Raw genomic sequence first — 27364 nt, forward strand, 5'->3', positions numbered from 1 at the left:
TAGAGGTGGATCAGAGAATCACCAGCAGCAAGAGCGACATCATTGATGTATACAGAGAAAATAGTCTGTCTGAGAATTGAATCCTGTGGTTCCCCTATAGACTTCCAGAGGTCCGGACAACATGCCTTCCGATTTGACACACTGAACTCTATCTGAGAAGTATAGAAGTCTATAACAGTTTGGGTCTAGAGTGTCTCCCCCTTTGAAGAGGGGGATGACCGCGGCAGCTTTCCAATCTTTGGAGATCTGACGATACGAAAGAGTGGTTAAATAGGCTAGTAATAGGGGTTGCAACAATTTCAGCGGATAATTTCCAGATTTTCTAGCCCAGCTGATTTGTAGGGGTACAGATTTTGCAGTTCTTTCAGAACATCAGCTGTCTAGATTTGGGTGAAGGAGAAGTGGGGGGGGGGGGGGGGGGGGGGGGATTTGGACAGGTGGCTGCAGGGGGTGCTGAGCTGTTGGCCGGGGTAGGGGTAGCCAGGTGGAAAGTATGGCCAGCCGTGGAAAAATGCTATTGAAATTATCTTAGATTTATCGGTGGTGACAATGTTTCCTATCCTCAGTGTAGTGGGCAGCTGGGAGGAGGTGCTCTTATTCTCCATGGGCTTTACAGTGTCCCAAAACGTTTTGGAATTAGTGCTACAGGAAGCAAATTTCTGTTAGGAAAGCTAAGGCTAGCTTTTTCAAACTGACTGAGTATATTGGTTCCTGAATAATTGCATATCGCGGTGGCTATTCGATGCTAATGCAGAACGCCACAGGATGTTTTTGTGCTGGTCAAGGGCAGTCAAGTCTGGGGTGAACCAAGGGCTATATCTGTTCTTAGTTCTACAATTTTTTTGAATGGGGCATGCTTATTTAAGATGGCGAGGAAAGCGCTTTTGATGAGCAACCAGGCTTTTTCTACTGACTGAGGTCAATATCCTTCCAGGATCCCCAGACCAGGTCGATTTAGAAAGGCCTGCTCGCTGAAGTGTTTTAGGGAGCGTTTGACAGTGATGAGGGGGGGTTGTTTGACCGCGGGCCCATTACCCACGCAGGGAATGAGGCAGCGATTGTTGAGATCCTGGTTGAAGACAGCAGAGGTGTATTTAGAGGGCAAGTTGGTCAGGATGATATCTAAGAGCGTGCCCATGGTTACGGATTTAGGGTTGTACCTGGTAGGTTCCTTGATAATTTGTGAGATTGTGGGCATCTAGCTTAGATTGTTGGATGGCCGGGGTGTTAAGCATGTCCCAGTTTAAGTCACCTAACAGTACGAACTCTGAAGATAAATGGGGGGGCGATCAATTCACATACGGTGTCCAGGGCACAGCTGGGGGCTGGGGGGGGGGGTCTACGGTGAGAGGCTTGTTTCTGGAAAGGTGGATTTTTAGAAGTGGAAGCTTGAATTGTTTGGGCACAGACCTGCAACTCTACCCCCTTTGGCATTTCTATCTTGTTGGAAAATGTTAGTTAGTGATGGAAATTTCAGGAATTTTGCTGCCCAGCATAAGCCAGGATTCAGACACGGCTAGGACATCCAGGTTAGCGGAGTGCGCTAAAGCAGTGAATAAAACAAACTTAGGGATAAGGCTTCTAATGTTAACATGCATGAAACCAATGCATTTACAGTTACAGAAGTCAACAAATGAGAGTGGACCTAGGTGCTGCAGGGCCTGGATTAACCTCTACATCATCACCAGAGGAGTAGGTTAAGGGTATGGCTGAAGGCTATAAGAACTGGTCGTCTAGTGCGTTCGGAACAGAGAGTAAAAGGAGCAGGTTTCTGGGCGGGGAGGAGTAGTTTCAAGGCATAATGGGTATGGTAGGATGTGAGTACAGTGGAGGTAAGCCTAGACATTGAGTGACGATGAGAGGTTTTGTCTCTAAAGGCACCATTTAACCTCTAGGGTTGGCGGGACGAAATCGTCCCACCTACTAACAGCCAGTGGAATCCTGTGGCGCGTTATTCAAATACCTTAGAAATGCTATTACTTCAATTTCTCAAACATATGACTATTTTACAGCATTTTAAAGACAAGACTCTCGTTAATCTAACCACACTGTCCGATTTCAAAAAGGCTTTACAACGAAAGCAAAACATTAGATTGTCAGCAGAGTACCCAGCCAGAAATAATCAGACACCCATTTTTCAAGCTAGCATATAATGTCACAAAAAGACAGCTAAATGCAGCACTAACCTTTGATGATCTTCATCAGATGACACACCTAGGACATTATGTTATACAATACATGCATGTTTTGTTCAATCAAGTTCATATTTATATAAAAAACAGCTTTTTACATTAGCATGTGACGTTCAGAACTAGCATACCCCCCGCAAACTTCCGGTGAATTTACTAAAAATTTACTAAATTACTCACGATAAACGTTCACAAAAAGCATAACAATTTATTTTAAGAATTATAGATACAGAACTCCTCTATGCACTCGATGTCTGATTTTAAAATATCTTTTCGGTGAAAGCACATTTTGCAATATTCTAAGTAGATAGCCCGGCATCACAGGGCTAGCTATTTAGACACCCAGCAAGTTTAGCACTCACCAAAGTCAGATTTACTATAAGAAAATGTTATTACCTTTGGTGTTTTTCGTCAGAATGCACTCCCAGGACTTCTACTTCAATAACAAATGTTGGTTTGGTCCCAAATAATCCATAGTTGTATCCAAACAGCGGCATTTGTTCGTGCGTTCAAGACACTATCCGAATGGTAAAGAAGGGTTACGAGCACAACGCATTCCGTGACAAAAAAAATCGAAATATTCCATTACCGTACTTCGAAGCATGTCAACCGCTGTTTAAAATCAATTTTTATGCATTTTTTCTCGTAAAAAAGCGATAATATTCTGACCGGGAATCTGCGTTTAGGTAAAAAGACGAAAGAAAATAAAGCATGGGGTGGACTCCTGCCCGCGCCTAAGCCCATTGTCCTCTGATCGGCCACTTGCCAAAAGCGCAAATGTGTTTCAGCCTGGGGCTGCCTCGATATTATTCAGCTTTTTCCCGCCTTCTGAGAGCCTATGGGAGCTGTAGGAAGTGTCACGTTACAGCAAAGATCCTCAGTCTTCAATAAACAGAGGCAAGAAGCTCAAGGAATGGTCAGACAGGCCACTTCCTGTAAGGAATCTTCTCAGGTTTTGGCCTGCCAAATGAGTTCTGTTATACTCACAGACACCATTCAAACAGTTTTAGAAACTTTAGGGTGTTTTCTATCCAAAGCCAATAATTATATGCATATTCTAGTTACTGGGCAGGAGTAGTAACCAGATTAAATCGGGTACGTTTTTTATCCGGCCGTGTAAATACTGCCCCCTAGCCCTAACAGGTTAAGCCAGGTGCGGTCACCGCATGTGTGGGGGGTGGAACGTAAGGGCTTGCTAAGGCATGTTGAGCAGGGCTGGAGGCTCTACAGTGAAATAAGACAAATACTAACCAAAACAGCAATAGACAAATATCACTAAGGCTTTTTTTAAACCTCCCGCTTTGGGCCGGAGGTGTCAATGTGTAGTTCATAAATGCAGAGTTACTGTCTTAGCTCAATTCGCCATGCGGTAAAAACCTGCCGTTCTGCCCCTGAGCAAGGCCGTTAACCCACTGTTCCCCGGGCGCCAAAGACATGGATGTCGATTAAGGCTTTCCTTTTCCTAGTTTGAAAGCGACTGTTTCTCTGGAAGTAGTGCTGTGACTTAACTACATTTTCCCCCAATGTGGTCCAGCCCGCTAGCAGTTCGAGTTAATCCAATGAGCTTCAGACCCTCGCAATATGAGTTACCGCTAGCAATTGTCTTTATTTAATTATTATAAAAAAATATTGAGGTCGTGCTTTTGCTCCCAAACTAAAATGTAAGGTCGCACAGCAAAATATCTTGGAGCGTATGTGACCAAAATGGTCGCACTTTAGAGCCCTGAGTGCACTACATTTGACCAGAGCCCTTTGGGGCCTGATCAAAAGTAGTGCACTATATAAGGAATAAGGTTCCATTTTGGACAGCCCAGGCCTCCACTTTGGCTTTTCAGTCTGCCCACGACAAAGCCAATTGAGGCATAGGCATACTTAGGGATCTGATTAATCTCCGTGTTTCCCTGTATTAATAAATTGGGAAATTACTGCTCTTAACTAGATGCAGTAAACCAATTAGAGAAATACAGAAGGACAAGTAGATTGATTAATAATTGAAAATTATGGTAAATGCAGAACTGCTGCACAATCGATTTCACATAAAAATCGCGATATTGACACTCAATATCCATATTGCAAGAAATCCATATTGCGTGCAATATACTGAAACGCCACTCAGCCTTGTGTAAGATCCATTTTTAGTGTTCTCAGTCTCTCCTCTTGCGGCTGCTTCCCACACATTAGAGGTCTTCACGGATCCACCTGTGCCCGAATACCTGAGACCCGTTCCGGGATCCGAACGGGTAATGTTATGGGTCTGAGTTGAGTCTGGTAAGATTGTCACGGGTCTCGGCCATGTGTAATTTTAACTGACTTGTCTGGACGGTACCATACAGATCCAAAAGCGACTGCTACAGTAGAGCGAGCAAGAGACATTTTGATAATTTATGCTGCTGCTCTTGTTTCATGAGAGTGGAGCTTGATGTTGTTGGCCAATCATAAGTCATGTAAGTGGCTATAGGCTACAGTCATAGCGCCTCAGTGTGTGGTGAAAGTTGGGTGATATCAATGGAAGATGGAATTAAAATGATGGAATTAATAGTTAAAGGATAGGTTACAATGACCAAGAGCCAAAGGGTAGGCTGCTACTTAATATTCTGAATTGAGTTAGTTTCAAATAACTTCTGGAGTGGCACCTCTCACGCTTTATAAGCTCTGGTTAATAAAGTAGCATGAAAAATGACTTTTCTGCTGCTTCCCTCACTTGGCTCTAACCTGGCCTGGATGCGACCAGGTCAATACGGAATGGGTCTAGTTGTCCTCGGGTTCGTTCGGGACAGGTCTCTCTATATTTAAAAATAATAATATTTATCCATATTGGGTACGGGTGGGAAAGCCCCAGATCCGTTTTGAATGGGTCCAATGAAGACCTCTACCACACACTCCAAGCCTCGCTTCCTGTCACTCAAGCAGCACAGTTCTTCCTCCTCGCTGGTAGATTCACTAAGTTTGCATGCTGTTCTATTAGATCAAATTCAGTCAACAGATTGTTCTTTTTTGGAACAGTGTTGCATTTCACTTTGCTTCTTTAACATCAAATCATTTTATTTCTATGATTCTAACATGTTCACCCAAGTCTTTGATCTATATTGTGAGTGCAATCGCAATATTTGGTAAAACAAAAAGGCTATTCGATTGTTTTGCCCATAGCGTACAGCCCTGCTAGAAGTAAATGCTGTTAACAGATTGGGAAATACAGCACTGCGAGTAGATGCAATTGTACAAAAGATTTGGAAATACTAAAAGACAAGTGTTTCCATAGTACTAACCAGGCGGCGAATCGCATCTCTGCATGTCTGGCAGACATATCAGTGTGGATGACGGATCACCACCTCAAGCTGAACCTCGGCAAGACGGAGCTGCTCTTCCTCCCGGGGAAGGACTGCCCGTTCCATGATCTCGCCATCACGGTTGACAACTCCCTTGTGTCCTCCTCCCAGAGTGCTAAGAACCTTGGCGTGATCCTGGACAACACCCTGTCGTTCTCCACTAACATCAAGGCGGTGACCGGATCCTGTAGGTTCATGCTCTACAACATTCGCAGAGTACGACCCTGTCTCACACAGGAAGCTAATCCAGTCCTAATCCAGGCACTTGTCATCTCCCGTCTGGATTACTGCAACTCGCTGTTGGCTGGGCTCCCTGCCTGTGCCATTAAACCCCTACAACTCATCCAGAACGCCGCAGCCCGCCTGGTGTTCAACCTTCCCAAGATCTCTCACGTCACCCCGCTCCTCCGCTCTCTCCACTGGCTTCCAGTTGAAGCTCGCATCCGCTACAAGACCATGGTGCTTGCCTACGGAGCTGTGAGGGGAACGGCACCTCCATACCTTCAGGCTCTGATCAGGCCCTACACCCACTGTGTTCATCCACCTCTGGCCTGCTGGCCCCCCTACCTCTGAGGAAGCACGGTTCCCGCTCAGCCCAGTCCAAACTGTTCGCTGCTCTGGCACCCCAATGGTGGAACAAGCTCCCTCACGACGCCAGGACAGCGGAGTCAATCACCACCTTCCGGAGACACCTGAAACCCCACCTCTTTAAGGAATACCTGGGATAGGATAAAGTAATCCTTCTAACCCCCCCCTTAAAAGATTTAGATGCACTATTGTAAAGTGGTTGTTCCACTGGATATCATAAGGTGAATGCACCAATTTGTAAGTCGCTCTGGATAAGAGCGTCTGCTAAATGACTTAAATGTAAATGTACTTTTATGTGTGTTGCTGTACATTTTACATTTGAGTCATTTAGCAGACGCTCTTATCCAGAGCGACTTACAGTAGTGAGTGCATACATTTCATTTCATGCATTTAAAAAAAAATATCAAAAATTGCACTGGCCCCCGTTGGAATCGAACCCACAACCCTGGCGTTGCACACACCATGCTGGCGTTGCAAACACCATGCTCTACCAACTGAGACACAGGGAAGGCTTGCTGTAGATACATTTATGGTACAGTAGGCCAATCTGATGAAGTTGGTTAACATAGTGGCATGTATTATGATTCCATATTTATGTGTATTATCTTTCTATTTCTGATGTCCATGCAGGTCCTGGTAATAGAGCAGAAGAATGAGGATGGATCGTGGCCTAGAGGTTCTTCTGCACCAAAGTGAGTGTCTGGCTGGGTCCATGACCTTGGGTTATGTGAGTGAGGAGCTGGACTTCCGATTTAGATATGACTCTCACTTGGGATGGAAAGACATTGGTTCTTCTGAGGCAGAGCTTTCTCTATCCTGGTCTATTTTGCTAAGTTTGTTTTATACATTCAATGTATACATTTTATGTTCAACCTAGCAGATCCTTACGATTATTTTAGGTACTATTTTACAACCGTCTTTTGAATTTCAACTCTCTATCATATATTTGCCTCTATCCTATTTGCTTGGCTTTAGTTGCTGACATCTCTTATCGTTTAACCCAGGGGTTTTCAAATGTTTCTTTCCCAGGCAAACCGGCGACATAGGAACCCCCATAATACATTACCAAAAAAAATGTCTTGTCATCAGGTGAATGATAATGGCAGGTAGAAGTAATCAACTTTTTAAACTGAATAAATTTGGTTAAGTTTTATTTTGACCTCCCCACACTTCATTGTCTGAGTTTACCCTTCATCTTCCAGTCTATTAGCTAGAAAGGTATCTTGACGCCATAGAGAAAATGTTGCTGTTCGAAGCACGATTTCTGCAATTCTACACATTTTTCCATTTTAGGTGTGAATTTAGCAGTTAATCAAATTTCCAACAATTCCACGTAGTTTGGCATGGAGCTGAAAGACAATTTTGCCATTTTTAAAGCACATTTCTTGCAATTCTATGCATTTTGCCATGGCTAAGGCTTTGTTCCTCTGCTCAAACATAACAAAATAAATGGGCATATACCCGGTTTTCTGAATTTTCCATCTCCCTGACTGTCCAGCTTTTATTTGATTCTTAGTTCTCAAAGTTGGTATTATTTAAAAATACATATGTTCAGTATCTTTTCTGCATGTTTTTTTATCTGGTTTTGGTCGTTTTAAGTTGAGACAAACTGTTTCTCAGTCCCTAAACCTACCACTTAGATGGCTTCCCTAAGAATGTCCTACACAGAACAAACCCTGTGATTAGCTCCAATTACTATAATTTCCTCCATTTTAAGGGATAGTTTGAGATTTTGGCAATGAATCCCTTTATCTACTTCCCCAGAATTGGAGGAACAGCTAGCATGCTAACTGTTCCTGTAGACTTCGTCATTGCGCTAACGCTAGTTAGCATTGGATCGTGAAACTTCCTTTAACATCTGGTGAAATTGCAGAGCGCCAAATTCAAAATACAGAATAGTCAAATTAAACATTCATAAAAATAGAAGTGTTATACATCGGTTTAAAGATTAACTTCTTGTTAATCCAGCCGCTGTGTCAGATTTCAAAAAGGCTTTATGGCGAAAGCATACCATGCGATTATCTGACAGTGCACCGCTTACAAAAGCATACAAACATTTTACAACCAAGTAAAGGAATTACAAAAGTCAGAAATAGCGATTAAAATTAATCACTTACCTTTGATCTTCATGTTTGCAGTCACAAGAGTCCATGTTACACAATAAATGTTTGTTTTGTTCGATAAAGTCCCTTTTTATGTCCCAAAACCTCAGTTTTGTCGTCGCATTTTGTTCAGTAATCCACTGGCTCAAAGGCGGTCACGACATGCAGACGAATACATCCTAATAGTACCGGTAAAGTTCGTCGCAACATGTCAAACGATGTTTATAATTAATCCTCAGGTTGTGTATTGTCTAAACAATCGATAATATTTCAACCGGACAATAGCGTCTTCAATTGAAAGGAAAAAAGAATGAAGGGCGTGCTATCGGTCACGTGCGCAAAGGAGCTCTGCTTCATTCTGCATGCCACTTACAAAATGGTCTCATTCTTCCTTGTTTTTCAGAATACAAGTCTGAAACAATGTCTAAAGACTGTTGACATCTAGTGGAAGCCATAGGAACTGCAATTTGGGTTATATCCAAACACATACTGTATATGCATTCAATAGAAAAGTACCCACATCAAAAATATCCCACTTTGTGGATGGATTTTCCTCAGGTTTTTGCCTGCCATATCAGTTCTGTTATACTCAGACACTATTTTAACATTTTTGGAAACTTGAGAGTTTTCTATCCAATACTGCAATATGCATATCCTAGCTTCTGGGCCTGAGTAACAGGCAGTTTACGTTGGGCACCTCATTCATCCAAAATTCCAAATACTGCCCCCCTACCCAAGAGGTTAATTAACTTCATACTGGTCGCAGAGACATAGAAATGGTATTCTGTTGCAGTTTGTGATATTCATAAAAATTGCAGACCCCCTGCAGTACCTGGACCCCAGTTTGAAAACCCCTGGTTTGACCTATTTCGATCATTTTTCAATTAATGGCAACACTCAAAAGCCTCTTCTTTGAGAGCGATTATCCTTTCTCTCTAATTTATGATATTCCTTATCTTTTGAAGGTCATCTGGTGCTTCCAATCTGTCTGCTTTGCCAAAGATCTCCCCTTCATCTCTCACAAACAATCATAACAGCAGGAAGTAAGGACTAGTGAGCATGGAGAGGGTTGTTTTATTGACTGACGGCTGGGACACACAGGGCCATAGAGGGACACTACGGAGTTGCGTGAACGAGTTTTGAACATCGGCCATCTTGGCTCCAAAGGTTCTATCTAGGCAAAGAGTGCAAATTAGAAATGTTATTGATTTAATGGAATGTTTGATGCCAATATGGAGGATAGTTTGTGGAACTCCAACATCTCTGGGTTTAGGCTTGAGGTGGTTATGCGGTGATTTGCAGTTGCCTGCATAGTTTATGGTTTTCATCTGTCATTTTAACTTTTCACAGCAGTGTTCTCCATCATAGGACTGAAGAGCTTCTGCGTGTTAAACCGTGTTTCAATGTCATCTCAGATTAATTGATAATCTGTTGATGGAATTATGAATTGATTGAAATGTAACTCTCTAACAATATTCAAGGAGAGTCATTTTGTGTAGGTGGTTCAAGTGAGAATCAATAGTTACTGTGAAACTCATGCAACCCATAAACTCTTGAGACCTGGGTTGTTCACCGCTGGTGTGGATTGTGTTGTCCCTGTCCAGTAGTTAAACAATAGCCTAGTTGTAGAGGAATGTTTTATTTTCCACTGTAGTTGTGAACCATTGCATGCTGGAGTGGTTGTAATATCAGTGTCACTCAACACTGTAGGTTATTCTCACTGAAGGCTTGTGTGGGGATATAGGATACCTGCAATTTTATTTTACCCAGCGTCTGAGAAATAAGGGCACACTTCTGAGAGATTAATGTAAACTTGGCAAAGAAAGAAATGTCCCCTTTTCAGGACCCTGTCTTTCTAAGATCATTTGTAAAAATCCAAGTAACTTCATTGTAAAGGGTTTAAACACTTTCCCATGCTTGTTCAATGACCCATCAACAATTAATGAACATGCACCTGTGGAATGGTCGTTAAGACACTAACAGCTTACAGACGGTAGGCAATTAAGGTCACAGTTATGAAAACTTAGGACACTAAAGAGGCCTTTCTACTGACTCTGGAAAAACACCAAAAGAAAGATGCCCAGGGTCCCTGCTCATCTGCGTGAATGTGCCTTAGGCATGCTGCAAGGAGGCATGAGGACTGCAGATGTGGCCAGGGCGATAAATTGCAATGTCCGTACTGTGAGACGCCTAAGACAGCGCTACAGGGAGACAGGACGGACAGCTGATTGTCCTCGCATTGGCAGACCACGTGTAACAACACCTGCACAGGATTGGTACATCTGAACATCATACCTGCGGGACAGGTACAGGATGGCAACAACTGCCCGAGTTACACCGGGAAGGCACAATCCCTCCATCAGTGCTCAGACTGTCCGCAATACGGTGAGAGAGGCTGGACTGAGGGCTTCACCAGACATCACCGGCAAAAACGTCGCCAATGGGCACAAACCCACCATCGCTGGACCAGACAGGACTGGCACAAAGTGTTTTTCATTGACGAGTCGCAGTTTTGTCTCACCAGGGGTGATGGTTGGATTCGTGTTTATCGTCGAAGGAATGAGCGTTACACCGAGGCCCTGTACTCTGAAGCAGGATCAAGGTGGAGGGTCCGTCATGGTTGGGACGGTGTGTCACATCATCGGACTGAGCTTGTTGTCATTGCAGGCAATCTCAAAGCTGTGCGTTACAGGGAAGACATCCTCCTCCCTCATGTGGTACCCTTCCTGCAGGCTCATCCTGACAAGCCCCACCAGCATGACAATGCCACCAGCCATACTGCTCGTTCTGTGCGTGATATCCTGCAAGACAGGAATGTCAGTGTTCTGCCATGGCCAGCGAAGAGCCCGGATCTCAATCCCATTGGCCCATTGAGCACATCTGGGACCTGTTGGATCGAAGAGTGAGGGCTAGGGCCATTCCTCCAGGAATTTCAGGTGCCCTGGTGGAAGAGTGGGGCAAAATCTGGTGCAGTTCATGAGGAGATGCACTGCAGTACTTAATGCAGCAAGTGGCCAGATACTGACTTTTGATTTTGACCCCCCCCCCCTCTTTGTTCAGGGACGCATTGTTCAATTTCTGTTAGTCACGTGTCTGTGGAACTTGTTCAGTTTGTCTGAATCTTATGTTCATATGAATATTTACACGTTAAGTTTGCTGAAAATAAATGCAGTTGACAGTGAGGACGTTTATTTTTTTGCTGAGTTTATGTAGCACACTTACGGTCTGAGCACATCACTGTTTTCACCATTGCGCACTAAGGGCAGATTTATTTCCATATTGTCTTCTTGTATCTGTGGAATCCATGGTGATGTGGGAGTAGGCTCTCCATACAAGCATTTTGCTACACCTGCAATAACATCTGCTAAATGCGTGTATGTGACATACAATTTTATTTGAGATCCCCTTCCTGTCAACCCACTCCTCACTGTACATTGCCAGCTTGGTCTACTCTGGCATTGAATAATGGATAGGATGCTATTTTAATCTTGGCTGTTTCAAACCAGGATTAAGTACGCAAGGATGGATCTCTGTCTTTGACTGTTTGATTGTAGATGAAGTGGGACATGATTAGGGTTGCACATTTTGGGGAATATTCAGAGGTGGTAACTTCCTGTGTGAATTAATGGAAGTGTGTGCAAATTAATATTAATACCATTTAAATATAGATGTTTTTTGCATTGGATATATTTGCCATATCATATGGAGGCAAACATAAACCTTTTACCTTATAAGTAGACATAATTGTAAATGATTAAATCCTTCCATTAGAAATAAAAAAAAAAACAATTTAGTTACGAATTAAAATGTAACTTAATTTGCTTACTCTTGACATGGGATTTCACTGAACAACAAAAGGGAATATTGAATGATCAGGCAGATGTCTTCACACTTTTTGATGTATTTCAGAACTGCAGTTTCCTCTGCTTGGAGCAACAGTGAAGTGGGCAGGCAGTACGGATTTCTTCCGACAGGATAGCATTGTCTCCCTCAATCCGTGCTATTGCTATAGGTTTAAGGCTGCTTACCACTCTCTCCCAGAATACGTCATCCAGGAGGATCCTCTTGATGGGGCTGTCCATATCGGCCATTTCTTGGAGAGACTCCTTCCCCTCCAGGAGACTCAAACATGACAACTTCAATGTGGTGCTCTTATTCTTCTCACTTTGCTTGGTGAAGTAGATTGCTGATGTAACTTGATGACCCTTCACATACCTAACCATTTCCTTGACTCTCTTGTAGAGTGTGTCCATTGTTTTCAGTGCCATGATGTCCTTGAGGAGCAGATTCAATGCATGAGCAGCACAGCCAATGGGTGTGATATGAGGGTAGGCCTCCTCCACTTTAGACCAAGCAACCTTCATGTTCGCAGCATTGTCTGTCACCAGTGCAAATACCTTCTGTGGTCCAAGGTCATTGATGACTGCCTTCAGCTCAATTGCAATGTAGAGACCGGTATGTCTGTTGTCCCTTGTGTCTGTGCTCTTGTAGAATACTGGTTGAGGGCTGGAGATGTAGTTAATTATTACTTGCCCACGAACATTTGACCACCCATCAGAGATGACTGCAATACAGTCCTGCTTTCTCTGATATGCTTGACCTTCATTTGAACTCTGCAACCAACAAATGAGTAGATAAAGCATGTCTGACTTGAGGGGTGTATGCTGGGTGAAGAACATTCAGAAATCTTTTCCAATACACATTTCCTGTGAGCATCAGAGGTGAACCAGTTGCATACACAGCTCGAGCAAGACATTCATCTGCAATTCTTTCTCTGACAACGTTCCTCCATTGAGTCAAAAACACTTCTGATTCCAGGAGGACCATGAGCTGTTGCTTTCGATAAGGTGTCACCTCGAATAGAAGTCGACTTTTGTCAGAGGTTGCTTGTGGTGAGCGCTGAGGGAACTTTATGCACTTGGCCAGATGAGTCTGCATCTTTGTTGCATTCTTCACATATGATTTGGCACAGTATTTGCAAATGTACACAGCTTTTCCTTCTACATTAGCTGCAGTGAAATGTCTCCACACATCAGATAGTTCCCGTGGCATTTTCCTGTAAAGATTAGATTTTTTTTTTTTTTAAACAACAAATACAATTCCATGTACAGATAAATAGTTAAGTTAGATTAAACAACTCCTTTGTAAGATAAATGTTTTAAAATTTAACATGTATGAAAATAGGTGAATTAACCTGTTGGGGCTAGGGGGCAGTATTTGCACGGCCGGATAAAAAAACATACCCGATTTAAACTGGTTACTACTCTTGCCCAGAAACGAGAATATGCATATAATTAGTAGATTTGGATAGAAAACACCCTAAAGTTTCTAAAACTGTTTGAATGGTGTCTGTGAGTATAACAGAACTCATATGGCAGGCCAAAACCTGAGAAGATTCCATACAGGAAGTGCCCTGTCTGACAATTTGTTCTCCTTCTGTTGCATCTCTATCAAAAATACAGCATTTGTGCTGTAACGTGACATTTTCTAAGGCTTCCATTGGCTCTCAGAAGGCGCCAGAAAGTGGAATGACGTCTCTCCTGTCTCTGGGCGAAAAACAGCAGGAGTTTTTGTGAGTGGTCAGGCAGGGAACAATGACACTGGAGATGCGCGTCCACGAGACGACTCCATGTTTTTCTTTGTCTTTGAATGAATACATCGTCGCCCGGTTGGAATATTATCGCTCTTTTACGAGAAATCGCATAAATTGATTTTAAACAGCGTTTGACATGCTTCGAAGTACGGTAATGGAATATTTCAATTTTTTTTTGTCACGAAATGCGCTCGCGCGTCACCCTTCAGATAGTGACCTGAACGCACAAACAAAACAGAGCTATTTGAATATAACTATGGATTATTTGGAACCAAAACAACATTTTGTTGTTGAAGTAGAAGTCCTGGGAGTGCATTTTGACGAAGAACAGCAAAGGTAATCCAATTTTTCTAATATTAATTTAGAGTTTGGTGAGCCCCAAACTTGGTGGGTGTCAAAATAGCTAGCCGTGATGGCCGGGCTATGTACTCAGAATATTGCAAAATGTGCTTTCGCCGAAAAGCTATTTTAAAATCTGACACCGCGATTGCATAAAGGAGTTCTGTATCTATAATTCTTAAAATAATTTATGTATTTTGTGAACGTTAATCATGAGTAATTTAGTAAATTCACCGGAAGTTTGCGGTGGGTATGCTAGTTCTGAACATCACATGCTAATGTAAAAAGCTGTTTTTTGATACAAATATGAACTTGATTGAACAAACATGCATGTATTTTATAACATAATGTCCTAGGAGTGTCATCTGATGAAGATCATCAAAGGTTAGTGCTGCATTTAGCTGTGGTTTTGGTTTTTGTGACACATATATGCTTGCTTTGAAAATGGCTGTGATTATTTTTGGCAAGGTACTCTCCTGACACAATCTAATGTTTTGCTTTTGCTGTAAAGCCTTTTTGAAATCGGACAATGTGGTTAGATTAACGAGAGTCTTGTCTTTCAAATGGTGTAAAATAGTCCTATGTTTGAAAACTTTGAATTATAAAAATTTTCGGTTTTAAATTTGGCACTCTGATTTGTCACTGGCTGTTGAATAGTGTGGGACAATTTCGTCCCACGTACCCTTTAACACCTCAGTTAGCAGGCTCAAGCAAGCTAAAACCCACATGGTAGCAGAAATTAACTAAAACATTGTTAACAAGTTAGAAATGATTTAAACACACTTTGTAGGCTACTATTTACTAGTTAACAAAAAAGAATGTAATGTAAAATATACTGCTCAAAAAAATAAAGGGAACACTTAAACAACACAATGTAACTCCAAGTCAATCACACTTCTGTGAAATCAAATTGTCCACTTCGGAAGCAACACTGATTGACAATAAATTTCACATCTGTTGTGCAAATGGAATAGAAAACAAGTGGAAATTATAGGCAATTAGCAAGACACCCCCAATAAAGGAGTGGTTCTGCAGGTGGTGACCAGACCACTTCTCAGTTCCTATGCTTCCTGGTTGATGTTTTGGTCACTTTTGAATGCTGGCGGTGCTTTCACTCTAGTGGTAGCATGAGATGGAGTCTACAACCCACACAAGTGGCTCAGGTAGTGCAGCTCATCCAGGATGGCACATCAATGCGAGCTGTGGCAAGAAGGTTTGCTGTGTCTGTCAACGTAGTGTCCAGAGCATGGAGGCGCTACCAGGAGACAGGCCATTACATCAGGAGACGTGGAGGAGGCCGTAGGAGGGCAACAACCCAGCAGCAGGACCGCTACCTCCGCCTTTGTGCGAGGAGGAGCAAGAGGAGCACTGCCAGAGCCCTGCAAAATGACCTCCAGCAGGCCACAAATGTGCATGTCTGCTCAAACGGTCAGAAACAGACTCCATGATGGTGGTATGAGGGCCCGACATCCACAGGTGGGGGTTGTGCTTACAGCCCAACACCGTACAGGACGTTTGGCATTTGCCAGAGAACACCAAGATTGGCAAATTCGCCACTGGCGCACTGTGCTCTAAACAGATGAAAGCAGGTTCACACTGAGCACATGTGACAGAGTCTGGAGACGCCGTGGCGAACGTTCTGCTGCCTGCAACATCCTCCAGCATGACCGGTTAGGCAGTGGGTCAGTCATGGTGTGGGGTGGCAATTCTTTGGGGGGCCGCACAGCCCTCCATGTGCTCGCCATAGGTAGCCTGACTGCCATTATGTACCGAGATGAGATCCTCAGACCCCTTGTGAGACCATATGCTGGTGCGGTTGGCCCTGGGTTCCTCCTTATGCAAGACAATGCTAGACCTCATGTGGCTGGAGTGTGTCAGCAGTTCCTGCAAGAGGAAGGCATTGATGCTATGGACTGGCCCGCCCGTTCCCCAGACCTGAATCCAATTGAGCACATCTGGGACATCATGTCTCACTCCATCCACCAACGCCACGTTGCACCAGACTGTCCAGGAGTAGGCGGATGCTTTAGTCCAGGTCTGGGAGGAGATCCCTCAGGAGACCATCCGCCACCTCATCAGGAGCATGCCCAGGCGTTGTAGGGAGGTCATACAGGCACGTGGAGGCCACACACACTACTGAGCCTCATTTTGACTTGTTTTAAGGACATTACATCAGTTGGATCAGCCTGTAGTGTGGTTTTCCACTTTAATTACATTTACATTTACGTCATTTAGCAGACGCTCTTATCCAGAGCGACTTACAAATTGGTGCATTCACCTTATGATATCCAGTGGAACAACCACTTTACAATAGTGCATCTAAATCTTTTAAGGGGGGGGGGGTAGAAGGATTACTTTATCCTATCCCAGGTATTCCTTAAAGAGGTGGGGTTTCAGGTGTCTCCGGAAGGTGGTGATTGACTCCGCTGTCCTGGCGTCGTGAGGGAGCTTGTTCCACCATTGGGGTGCCAGAGCAGCGAACAGTTTGGACTGGGCTGAGCGGGAACCGTGCTTCCTCAGAGGTAGGGGGGCCAGCAGGCCAGAGGTGGATGAACGCAGTGCCCTTGTTTGGGTGTAGGGCCTGATCAGAGCCTGAAGGTATGGAGGTGCCGTTCCCCTCACAGCTCCGTAGGCAAGCACCATGGTCTTGTAGCGGATGCGAGCTTCAACTGGAAGCCAGTGGAGAGAGCGGAGGAGCGGGGTGACGTGAGAGATCTTGGGAAGGTTGAACACCAGAAGGGCTGCGGCGTTCTGGATGAGTTGTAGGGGTTTAATGGCACAGGCAGGGAGCCCAGCCAACAGCGAGTTGCAGTAATCCAGACGGGAGATGACAAGTGCCTGGATTAGGACCTGCGTCGCTTCCTGTGTGAGACAGGGTCGTACTCTGCGAATGTTGTAGAGCATGAACCTACAGGATCCGGTCACCGCCTTGATGTTAGTGGAGAACGACAGGGTGTTGTCCAGGATCACGCCAAGGTTCTTAGCACTCTGGGAGGAGGACACAAGGGAGTTGTCAACCGTGATGGCGAGATCATGGAACGGGCAGTCCTTCCCCGGGAGGAAGAGCAGCTCCGTCTTGCCGAGGTTCAGCTTGAGGTGGTGATCCGTCATCCACACTGATATGTCTGCCAGACATGCAGAGATGCGATTCGCCGCCTGGTTATCAGAAGGGGGAAAGGAGAAGATTAATTGTGTGTCGTCTGCATAGCAATGATAGGAGAGACCATGTGAGGATATGACAGAGCCAAGTGACTTGGTGTATAGCGAGAATAGGAGAGGGCCTAGAACAGAGCCCTGGGGGACACCAGTGGTGAGAGCGTGTGGTGCGGAGACAGATTCTCGCCACGACACCTGGTAGGAGCGACCTGTCAGGTAGGACGCAATCCAAGCGTGGGCCGCGCCGGAGATGCCCAACTCGGAGAGGGTGGAGAGGAGGATCTGATGGTTCACAGTATCAAAGGCAGCAGATGGGTCTAGAAGGATGAGCGCAGAGGAGAGTTAGCTTTAGCAGTGCGGAGAGCCTCCGTGACACAGAGAAGAGCAGTCTCAGTTGAATGCCCAGTCTTGAAACCTGACTGATTAGGATCAAGAAGGCCATTCTGAGAGAGAGAGCAGGAGAGCTGGCCAAGGATGGCACGTTCAAGAGTTTTGGAGAGAAAAGAAAGAAGGGATACTGGTCTGTAGTTGTTGACATCGGAGGGATCGAGTGTAGGTTTTTTCAGAAGGGGTGCAACTCTCGCTCTCTTGAAGACGGAAGGGACGTAGCCAACGGTCAAGGATGAGTTGATGAGCGAGGTGAGGTAGGGGAGAAGGTCTCCGGAAATTGTCTGGAGAAGAGGAGGGGATAGGGTCAAGCGGGCAGGTTGTTGGGCGGCCGGCCGTCACAAGACGCGAGATTTCATCTGGAGAGAGAGGGGAGAAAGAGGTCAAAGCACAGGGTAGGGCAGTGTGAGCAGGACCAGCGGTGTCGTTTGACTTAGCAAACGAGGATCGGATATCGTCAACTTTCTTTTCAAAATGGTTGACGAAGTCATCCGCAGAGAGGGAGGAGGGAGGGGGAGGGGGAGGAGGATTCAGGAGGGAGGAGAAGGTAGCAAAGAGCTTCCTAGGGTTAGAGGCAGATGCTTGGAATTTAGTGGTAGAAAGTGGCTTTAGCAGCAGAGACAGAAGAGGAGAATGTAGAGAGGAGGGAGTGAAAGGATGCCAGGTCCGCAGGGAGGCGAGTTTTCCTCCATTTCCGCTCGGCTGCCCGGAGCCCTGTTCTGTGAGCTCGCAGTGAGTCGTCGAGCCACGGAGCAGAAGGGGAGTTTTTAATTTTGAGTATGACTCCATGGGTTGATAAATTGGATTTCCATTGATTTAGTTTTGTGATTTTTGTCAGCACATTCAACTATGTACAGAAAAGTATTTAAGACTATTTCATTCATTCAGATCTAGGATGTTATTTTAGTGTTCCCTTTTATTTTTTTTGAGCAGTGTATATTCACCCCACCCAGTATTGTAATCAAGACTTACCAGAAAGCGTGTGGGCTCAATAGCATCTCATTAGTGCAAGATCTTGAGAATCAGCTGTACATATAATGGAAGAGTGCACTGCACATGTGATGGAAAAATGCACTGTGCATGCAGAGGGTTGCAATTCCAGTGAATTGGGGATAGTTTAACCAAAATATGTCACAAGACCTAGAATTGACTTATGTGCATCCCACAAAAGGTTCACTGTTATAAGATAACGTTTTGAATTTAAGGAAAATTCCCAGGTTTAACTTCACGGAAAGTTTCCAACCCTTTGCAACCCTAGACAAGATGCATTTGTTCTGAGCCACTGTCCCTAGACTCCCTGTGTGCAGTGACAGTCCTCTCACATTTTTCTCTCACACTTCTTCCCCTCTCTCTCTGAGCTCATTGTGCTGCATATTCTGCAATCCCTGTGTGACCTTCAGAATGAATTTCATCTGCCTCCCCCCCTTTCCCTCTCTCCACCACACCCTCTCTCTTGCCTGGCTGCGACACAGATGCTAACTTCATTATTCTCATCACATCCTCCAGCTATGCTCTCTACTCAGGCTACAGTAGATTCTTAAGGAGACCCAGCTATTTGAATACCTAATTGCATATTAAAGTAGCTGTCTATTTGGACAAGATGTATTCTGCAACCTCAGCAGGAACTCTCTGCTGTCAGGCCCCCTCTGTCACCCCCTCTGCTCTTTTCCCTCCTTTCTCTTGAGCTATCCATCTGTCTTTCTTGCCTGTACATCCCCTTTCTTTCCTTTACCCATCTGTCTCTCTCCTGTACCCCTTCCTCTCACCCTACGTCTCTCTCCTGTACCACTTTCTATTCCCTCTATTTTGCCTCTCCTTTGCTCTTGTCTTCCCTTTCCCGCTTTCTTTCTCTGTCTGTGTATCTCTACTTCCTGAATCGTATTCTTGCGCATCGTTGTAGCTTAGGTAGCTGCTGCTATAAATAGGCTATCCTGTGGTAGCAGCAGTGCAGAGCACACGTCAGGGCAGGAGCAGGGTGATGCTAGGGGACAGGGCAGGGGATGGCACTGTCACTCAGCAGGGCCCGGAGAGAGTGAGGAGAGGCACTGCATAACTTCAACTGTGACTGAGGGTAGAGGCTTCTCGTTAGCTATGTTTGACTGTGTTGCGCTCGGAATGGGATGGAACTTGCTTACTGTGCTCCTCTGCTGCATATCTGAACTGGGACTGAGCTCTGGGACCAAGGCCTGGGCAAGGAGTGAGCTGAGCTAGACCTGGACTCTGGTTAAAGCGTTTGAGGTGAGATGCTGCTGGTGGTGGCTGAGACCTATATGGATTTTGACGAAAGATGGTTGTTGAAAGCCTGGGCAGAGGCTAAGTTAAGGCAATGGCAAATATTTGTGGAGCAGTAACTGTACGAGCTCTTAACGTGGTGAGGTAGGTTACATGCTAAATCAATTTACTTCCTTAGCGCTATGGCAGACTGTTGGTGATCACGCTAAATTCTGGAAAACCGATAATTCACTGAAGCCAGGTAATTCCTCTACTTCCCTGCCTAAGCAGTTTTCTGCATCATTACTGGAAAAAGTTACTACTTATGATGCTTTTAATCAGCATTTAACTCTGCTGGTTTCCTATTTGAAAGAAATGTGTATCATACTGGTTTTGGCCAGTCAGTTGACTCGATGGATAATCAGTCACCCTTACGTGACTTGGTAAATGGTAGTCTCGGTTTTTAATTTTGGCAACTCACAGAAACCGATGTTATTGCTGCCTTATTAGCAATTGACACCAAGAAGTCCATTAGCAGCTGACAGTTTGGACCTGTCTTTGCTTAAGTATACAGCGCCTCTCATTGCTGGGACAGGAACACAAATGTGTTAATATATATTCCAAAAGTGTGGAAAGCGGCTTTGTTGCTACCACTCCATAAGGGTGTGGATAGTAGTGATCTTGATAATTATCAATCCATTTCCAGGCTCCAGTCTTTCAAATTCTAGGATCATTGGTCCACAAACAGCTGTTATTTTCTGTAAATTGTTTTCTTAATGTTAATCAATCAGATTCAGACCTAAACATAGCACCACTACGGCTACCAAGCTTGTTGTAAATGATATTGCAAATGCCTTAAAGAATTTTTGCCATGTCTGTTGAATAAGCTGTCCTCGATAGGGTTGGGTACTGATGCTTGCCGATGGTTTCATAATTATCTCAATGACAACTCAGGCCAACAAGGTAGATGGGATCAAATCGGAGTTCCTTGACTTACGTAAAGGATGTTTTGCAATCTAAAGTGTATATAAAATTGGTTGCTTAAAAAATATATAGATGCAGATAGTGATCAGCTTTAATATTGCAGACTGAGTTCTATCAATGAGTGTTTGCATAATTTCCAATCGTCCATATTTTATAAAAATATATACATTTTCCTTCATTATTGTCCCCTAACCCTACCACTCCTCCCCTAATTGGAGTAAACTAATGGGCAACAATACTTCTACTTCCAATATATACATTGGTTATTCCTTTAAAAGTTACGAGCTTATGCCGCGACCGTTTAGTGGTAGATGTGGTTGGATTCTGTCATTGCACTACGCTATAATAAGGGGGAGTTAGAACACTGATCGATCGGTAGTCTAAACCGTGGCATTTAATGGAGCAGTTTTCAGTCTGAGTCTCTCCTCTGGCACGAGTCCTGCATCAGACAACAACAAAACTGTCAGTGGTCCTGGAGGTAAGAGAACTTGGGTTAATACATTGGGGGAATTTCACTTGGTGTGTGAACTGAGGCTTTTCAAAAAATAGGCATGGTGGGCTTTTGGTTTCTCTCCCTCTAAAATCAGGGGGAAAAAGTAAGGAACTTGTCTGTAGGCCCTGCATTAAAGACCAAAATTGGTTAAAGAAAATTGTGATAAATAAAAATATACCAGTTTCATACCAAAAATTGACAGCTGTGCCATATAGATTGCAAAATAGTTGGAATAGATTTTTGATGTACCGATTCCATGGTTTGTTTATTATATGTTTATTATAACCTTCTGAATTAATTATTTATATTGAAGATAGAAGTCGTCTCTTAGTAATGAGTTCTGAGAGCCGATCTGTTATCCAACGATTTAAATATTATTAACCCTGCTTTATAAAGAGTCCTCTTAGATGTTCTGTGTTTTTATTTACAGTAGTGATGGGCAGCTGGATCTATTTTGTTTTTCACAAGCGTAGCCGGCTGTGAATTCTGCAAACAAAGTTTCCAGGATTGGAGGACTCAAAATCTAAGGGGCTTTTTTTCGTTAGGGCAAATCTGGTCTGTGAGAATACCTAAGGGGCTTTTATAATGTAGGGTTAATAATAATCGTTGGATAACAGATCGGCTCTCGGAACTCATTAACAGGCGGTTTATCTGTAGCAGGTGTAGCCCATCATGCAAACAATGTTTCCATGATGGGCTATAAGCAGGACGATAGACTCTTCGTAGCCCGGCAACCTTAGGTGTGAACCCCCCGAATTTGCAATGTATTCGATGCTTGAGTACTCAAGTTTTTATTTTTTTCTAACTCAACCTCATGCAACTGAAATGTTGGTTAAAGTATACTGTACAGTATCTGTTCAACATCTTTATGCTGGCATTTAATAAAATAACGTGAAAAAATACTTTCAAAATGCAGATGTTTATTTCAACTACATGTCAGTTGCACTCTCCCCCCCCCCCCCCCCAGCTCCACGACCACGGGTAAAACTTTGCTGAGATGATCAATGAATTTGTCAACTTAGCTTGTAGGCTTGGCAGAGTTGCGGATGAATGTTTTCAGTTGATGCCAAACAAGTTCGATCGGGTCTAAATCAGGAGCTCTACATGTGGAGATGCAAAAAATATTTTGATATACTATAGGTTATTTTATTTAACCTTTTATTTTACTACATAAAAGTCTACTTAGTCTGCTGGCATCTTGACCCAGTTTATGCCCTCATTTGCAATGCAAACCCGGCAGTGTGTTTTGGGTCATTGTCTGCATTTGGAGAAGAAAAATACATTTAGCCTGACAGCCAACATTAGGTACAATTCTAGAAATATACATGTAAATATGCTTAAACATAACAAAATATTGCTATAATCCTACCTTGAAAGAAACGATGTGGTCCCTGAAACACCTCTGACATAGGGTCCAGCAAATCTCTTGATTTTTTTTCCTCATCTTGATCCATGATACCTGAAAAAGGAGCCAACAGTGAATTATTGTGGAACACAGCCATCTGTGAGGTGTAGGCTATAATATTTGATGTACCTTTTGCTTTGTAAATAGCCAAACTTAACATCAAAATGCAAATATGGGCCTGGTCCCTGGTGAGAAATTGCCCTCCTACACATGGAGTTTGAGGGGATGCTTGGGGCTAGGCTTGCTTGACCTTCATTCTTTTGTGTAGCAATTTTGAGCAGATAGCTCAAGGGCCACGGTTGATTTGTCTGTGAAGATCACGTCATTGCATGTCTCGCCAGCTTTGATCCATTCCTGGGCCTGCAGCACGCAAAGTTTTTTTTGTCAGATGAATCATTGGGTCGAAACTACATACCAGTACAAAACAAGAGAACACACATAGTTAATGTTCTGAAAAAAAGTAAAATTGTGTGTGCGTGTACACACTACCTTTCAAATGTTTGGGGTCACTTAGAAATGTCTTTGTTTTTGAAAGAATGTATGTATTTTTTTGGTCCATTTTTAAAATGACATCAAATTGATCAGAAATAGTGTAGACATTGTTGTAAATGACTATTGTAGCTGGAAACTGCAGAATATTTTGAATGTAATATCTACATTGGCGTACAGAGGCCCATTATCAGCAACCATCGCTCCTGTGTTCCAGTGACACATTGTGTTAGCTAATCCAAATTTATAATTTTAAAAAAGGCTAATTGATCACTAGAAAACCCTTTTGCAATTGTTAGCATAGCTGAAAACTCTTGTCTGGTTAAAGAAGCAATAAAACTGACCTTTAGACTAGTTGAGTATCTGGAGCATCAGCATTTGTGGGTTTGACTACAGGTTCAAAATGGCCAGAAACAAAGACCCTTCTGAAACTCGTCAGTCTATTCTTGTTCTGAGAAATGAAAGCTATTGCATGTGAGAAATTGCCAAGAAACTGAAGATCTCGTGCCACGGTGTGTACTTCTCTCGTGCCACGGTGTGTACTTCCCTCGTGCCACGGTGGGTACTTCCCTCGTGCCACGGTGGGTACTTCCCTCGTGCCACGGTGGGTACTTCCCTCGTGCCACGGTGGGTACTTCTTTCGTGCCACGGTGGGTACTTCTCTCGTGCCACGGTGGGTACTTCTCTCGTGCCACGGTGGGTACTTCTCTCGTGCCACGGTGGGTACTTCTCTCGTGCCACGGTGGGTACTTCTCTCGTGCCACGGTGGGTACTTCTCTCGTGCCACGGTGGGTACTTCTCTCGTGCCACGGTGGGTACTTCTCTCGTGCCACGGTGGGTACTTCTCTCGTGCCACGGTGGGTACTTCTCTCGTGCCACGGTGGGTACTTCTCTCGTGCCACGGTGGGTACTTCTCTCGTGCCACGGTGGGTACTTCTCTCGTGCCACGGTGGGTACTTCTCTCGTGCCACGGTGGGTACTTCTCTCGTGCCACGGTGGGTACTTCTCTCGTGCCACGGTGGGTACTTCTCTCGTGCCACGGTGGGTACTTCTCTCGTGCCACGGTGGGTACTTCTCTCGTGCCACGGTGGGTACTTCTCTCGTGCCACGGTGGGTACTTCTCTCGTGCCACGGTGGGTACTTCTCTCGTGCCACGGTGGGTACTTCTCTCGTGCCACGGTGGGTACTTCTCTCGTGCCACGGTGGGTACTTCTCTCGTGCCACGGTGGGTACTTCTCTCGTGCCACGGTGGGTACTTCTCTCGTGCCACGGTGGGTACTTCTCTCGTGCCACGGTGGGTACTTTTCTCGTGCCACGGTGGGTACTTCTCCCTTCACAGAACAGCATAAACTGTCTCTAACCAGAATAGAAAGAGTGCGAGGCCCTGGTGCACAACTGAGCAAGAGGACAAGTAGATTAGTGTCTAGTCTGAGAAACAGACGCCTCACAAGTCATTAAATAGTACCCGCAAAACACCAGTCTCAACGTCAACAGTGAGGAGGCAACTCCGGGATGCTGGCCTTCTAGGCGGTGTTCCTCTGTCCAGTGTCTTTTGCCCATCTTAATCTTTTTATTGGCCAGTTTGAGGTATGGATTTTTCTTTGCAACTCTGCCTAGAAGGCCAGCATCCCGGAGTCGCCTCTTCACTGTTGACCTTGAGACTGGTGTTTTGCGGGTTCGTGGTAGGTCCTTTATTTCCAGGTAAGGGAAATCTTAATGCTACAGCATACAATGACAAACTAGACGATTGTGCTTCCAACTTTGTAGCAACAGTTTGGGGAAGGCCCTTTACTATTTCAGCATGACAATGCCCCGGTGCACAAAGTGAGGTTCATCAAATGGTTTGTCGAGATTGCTGTGGAATAACTTGACTGGCCTGTAAACATCCCTGACCTCAACCCCATTGAACACCTTCACAATGAATTGGAGCGCTGATGGGAAGCCAGGCCTAATCGCCCCGACCTCATTAATGCCATTGTGGTTGAATGGAAGCAAGTCCCTGCAGTAATGTTCCAACATGTAGTGGAAAGCCTCCCCAGAAGAGTGGAGGCTGTTATTGCAGCAAAGGGGGACCAACACTGTATTAATGCACATGATTTTGGAACTGAGATGTTTGACGAGCAGTTGTGTGTGTGTGTGTACACACTACAAGACTAAAAGTGTGTGTCTCTCACACACTGAACAAAAATATAAACGCAACATGTAAAGGGTTTGTCCCATGTTTCATGAGCTGAAAAAATAGGCCCCAGATATCTTCCATACGCACAAAAATGGTATTTCTCTTTACATTTTGTGCACAAGTTGTTTATAACCCGGTTTTTGAGCATTTCTCCTTTGCCAAGATAATCCATCCACCTAACAGGTGTGGCATATTAAAAAGCTGATTAAACAGCATGGTCATTACACAGGTGCACCTTGTACTGGGGACAATAAAAGGCCACTTTAAAATGTGCAGTTTAGTGTCACAACTCAATGCCACATGTCTCAAGTTTTCAGGGAGTGTGCGTTTGGCATGCTGACTGCAGGAATGTCCACCAGAGCTGTTGCCAGAGAATTTAATGTTAAATTCTGTACCATAAGCCACCTTCAATGTCGTTTTAGAGAATTTGACGTTACAACAGCAGACCACGTGTAACCACGCCAGCCCAGGACCTCCACCTTCTTCACCTGCAGGATCGTCTGAGGGGTTGTGGGGGGGTGACGTGGGAGTATTTATTTTTGTAATAAAGACCTAAAAATGTTTAAGGTTTGTGTGTCGGCACTAGCCTTTGTATTTATTAAGGATCCCCGTTACTCTTCATGGGGTCCAAACAAGATTAAGGCAATTACTTAAAAATAAGCAGTACACATTATTATGCCGCTACTCTTAAGTACTTTATGCCTGCATTAGTTTGGTAACATCCAGTAATCTTATCCAGCCGTATGCAATAGGCTAAGTCCATGTTCTTTATTTATTCCTGACTGATGTTATGGATCCTCTTCAGTGTGAAAAACTCTAGCTACAGCCTTCCGTCCTACCACCCGTATAACAGCTATGAGTGCTCCGAAGGCAGGCAGAGTGAGCGGGCTGGCCTGTGTGGTCTCTCCAACCTGGGAAACACCTGCTTCATGAACTCTGCACTGCAGGTACCATACTCTAACCCCTCAACTTGCCAAATGATGTTTGTACCATGTTTTGTGCAGCTACCATTTTGTTATGTGGTGTTGCTTCCATGGTGTGTTGCTGCTATGTTGTCTTAGGTCTCTCTTTATGTGGTGTCTTGTCGTGATGCGCATTTTGTCCTATATTTTTAATCCCAGCCCCCTTCCCCGCAGGCCTTTTGGTAGGACGTCATTGTAAATAAGAATTTGTTCTTAACTGACTTGCCTGGTTAAATAAAAAAAATACATTAAACTGTTCACTGTGAACGTTGGTGTGTATGCATTTGTTTTAATTGTATCATGGCAGGAACTGCTGCTGGTTTTGATTGTGTAATACTGTTGGTTTTGGCGATTCCTTTGACTGTTGGGTTTTTCATTTGGATTTGCTCGTTATTCCCTGTCTTGTTTTACTGCTTTTTTCCCCCCAACTTTTAATCTTTTATATATTTTATGTGTTTCTCTCGTTTTTCTTCAGTGTTTAAGTAATGTTCCTCCTCTCACCGAGTATTTCCTGAAAGACAAGTACAACGATGAGTTGAACGAGGACAACCCTCTGGGAATGAAAGGGGAGATCGCCAAGGCCTACGCTGAGATCACCAAGCAGTCGTGGTCTGGGAAGTACAGCTACGTCACGCCACGGCCTTTCAAGGTAATTTACTGTACCAGGGTTGGTGTCAAGTCCATTTTCATTCCAGGCAATTCCGAATGTACACTGAAATTCCAATCATCTTCAATGCTTTTCAATTGGGAAAATGTCTAATTGAAATTTGGTTTACATTCTGAATTGACCCCAACCCTGTACTGTACCCGTACTAACTTCTGAAATTCACATGGTCTGAAAGTTGTTTCCTCACTTCTGCTTTGATTCTGGATTGAAATGCAGCAATGATGTGCCCAATCCCAAATTGACCCTTAGACCCACACGCCACAACAACAGTCTCTTGAGCAGTGATGTAGTGGT

General features: G+C 44.2%; 1 protein-coding gene across 4 annotated transcripts in view; it reads left to right on the top strand.

The window, feature by feature from the left end:
- Positions 1 to 27364, top strand: part of LOC115198641 (ubiquitin carboxyl-terminal hydrolase 15) — a 57465-nt gene that overhangs the window by 11993 nt on the left and 18108 nt on the right. For 2 of the 4 annotated variants that reach the window (XM_029760731.1, XM_029760733.1), the window contains exons 6-8: positions 6722 to 6795; positions 26247 to 26388; positions 26879 to 27052. In XM_029760731.1, the coding sequence (XP_029616591.1) occupies positions 6722 to 6795; positions 26247 to 26388; positions 26879 to 27052 (390 nt within the window). The remainder of the gene's footprint in view (positions 1 to 6721; positions 6796 to 26246; positions 26389 to 26878; positions 27053 to 27364) is intronic. The other 2 variants (XM_029760730.1, XM_029760732.1) reach the window with 1 other exon arrangement.

The sequence above is a fragment of the Salmo trutta genome, chromosome 8, assembly GCF_901001165.1.
Source record: "Salmo trutta chromosome 8, fSalTru1.1, whole genome shotgun sequence".
NCBI lineage: Eukaryota > Metazoa > Chordata > Actinopteri > Salmoniformes > Salmonidae > Salmo > Salmo trutta.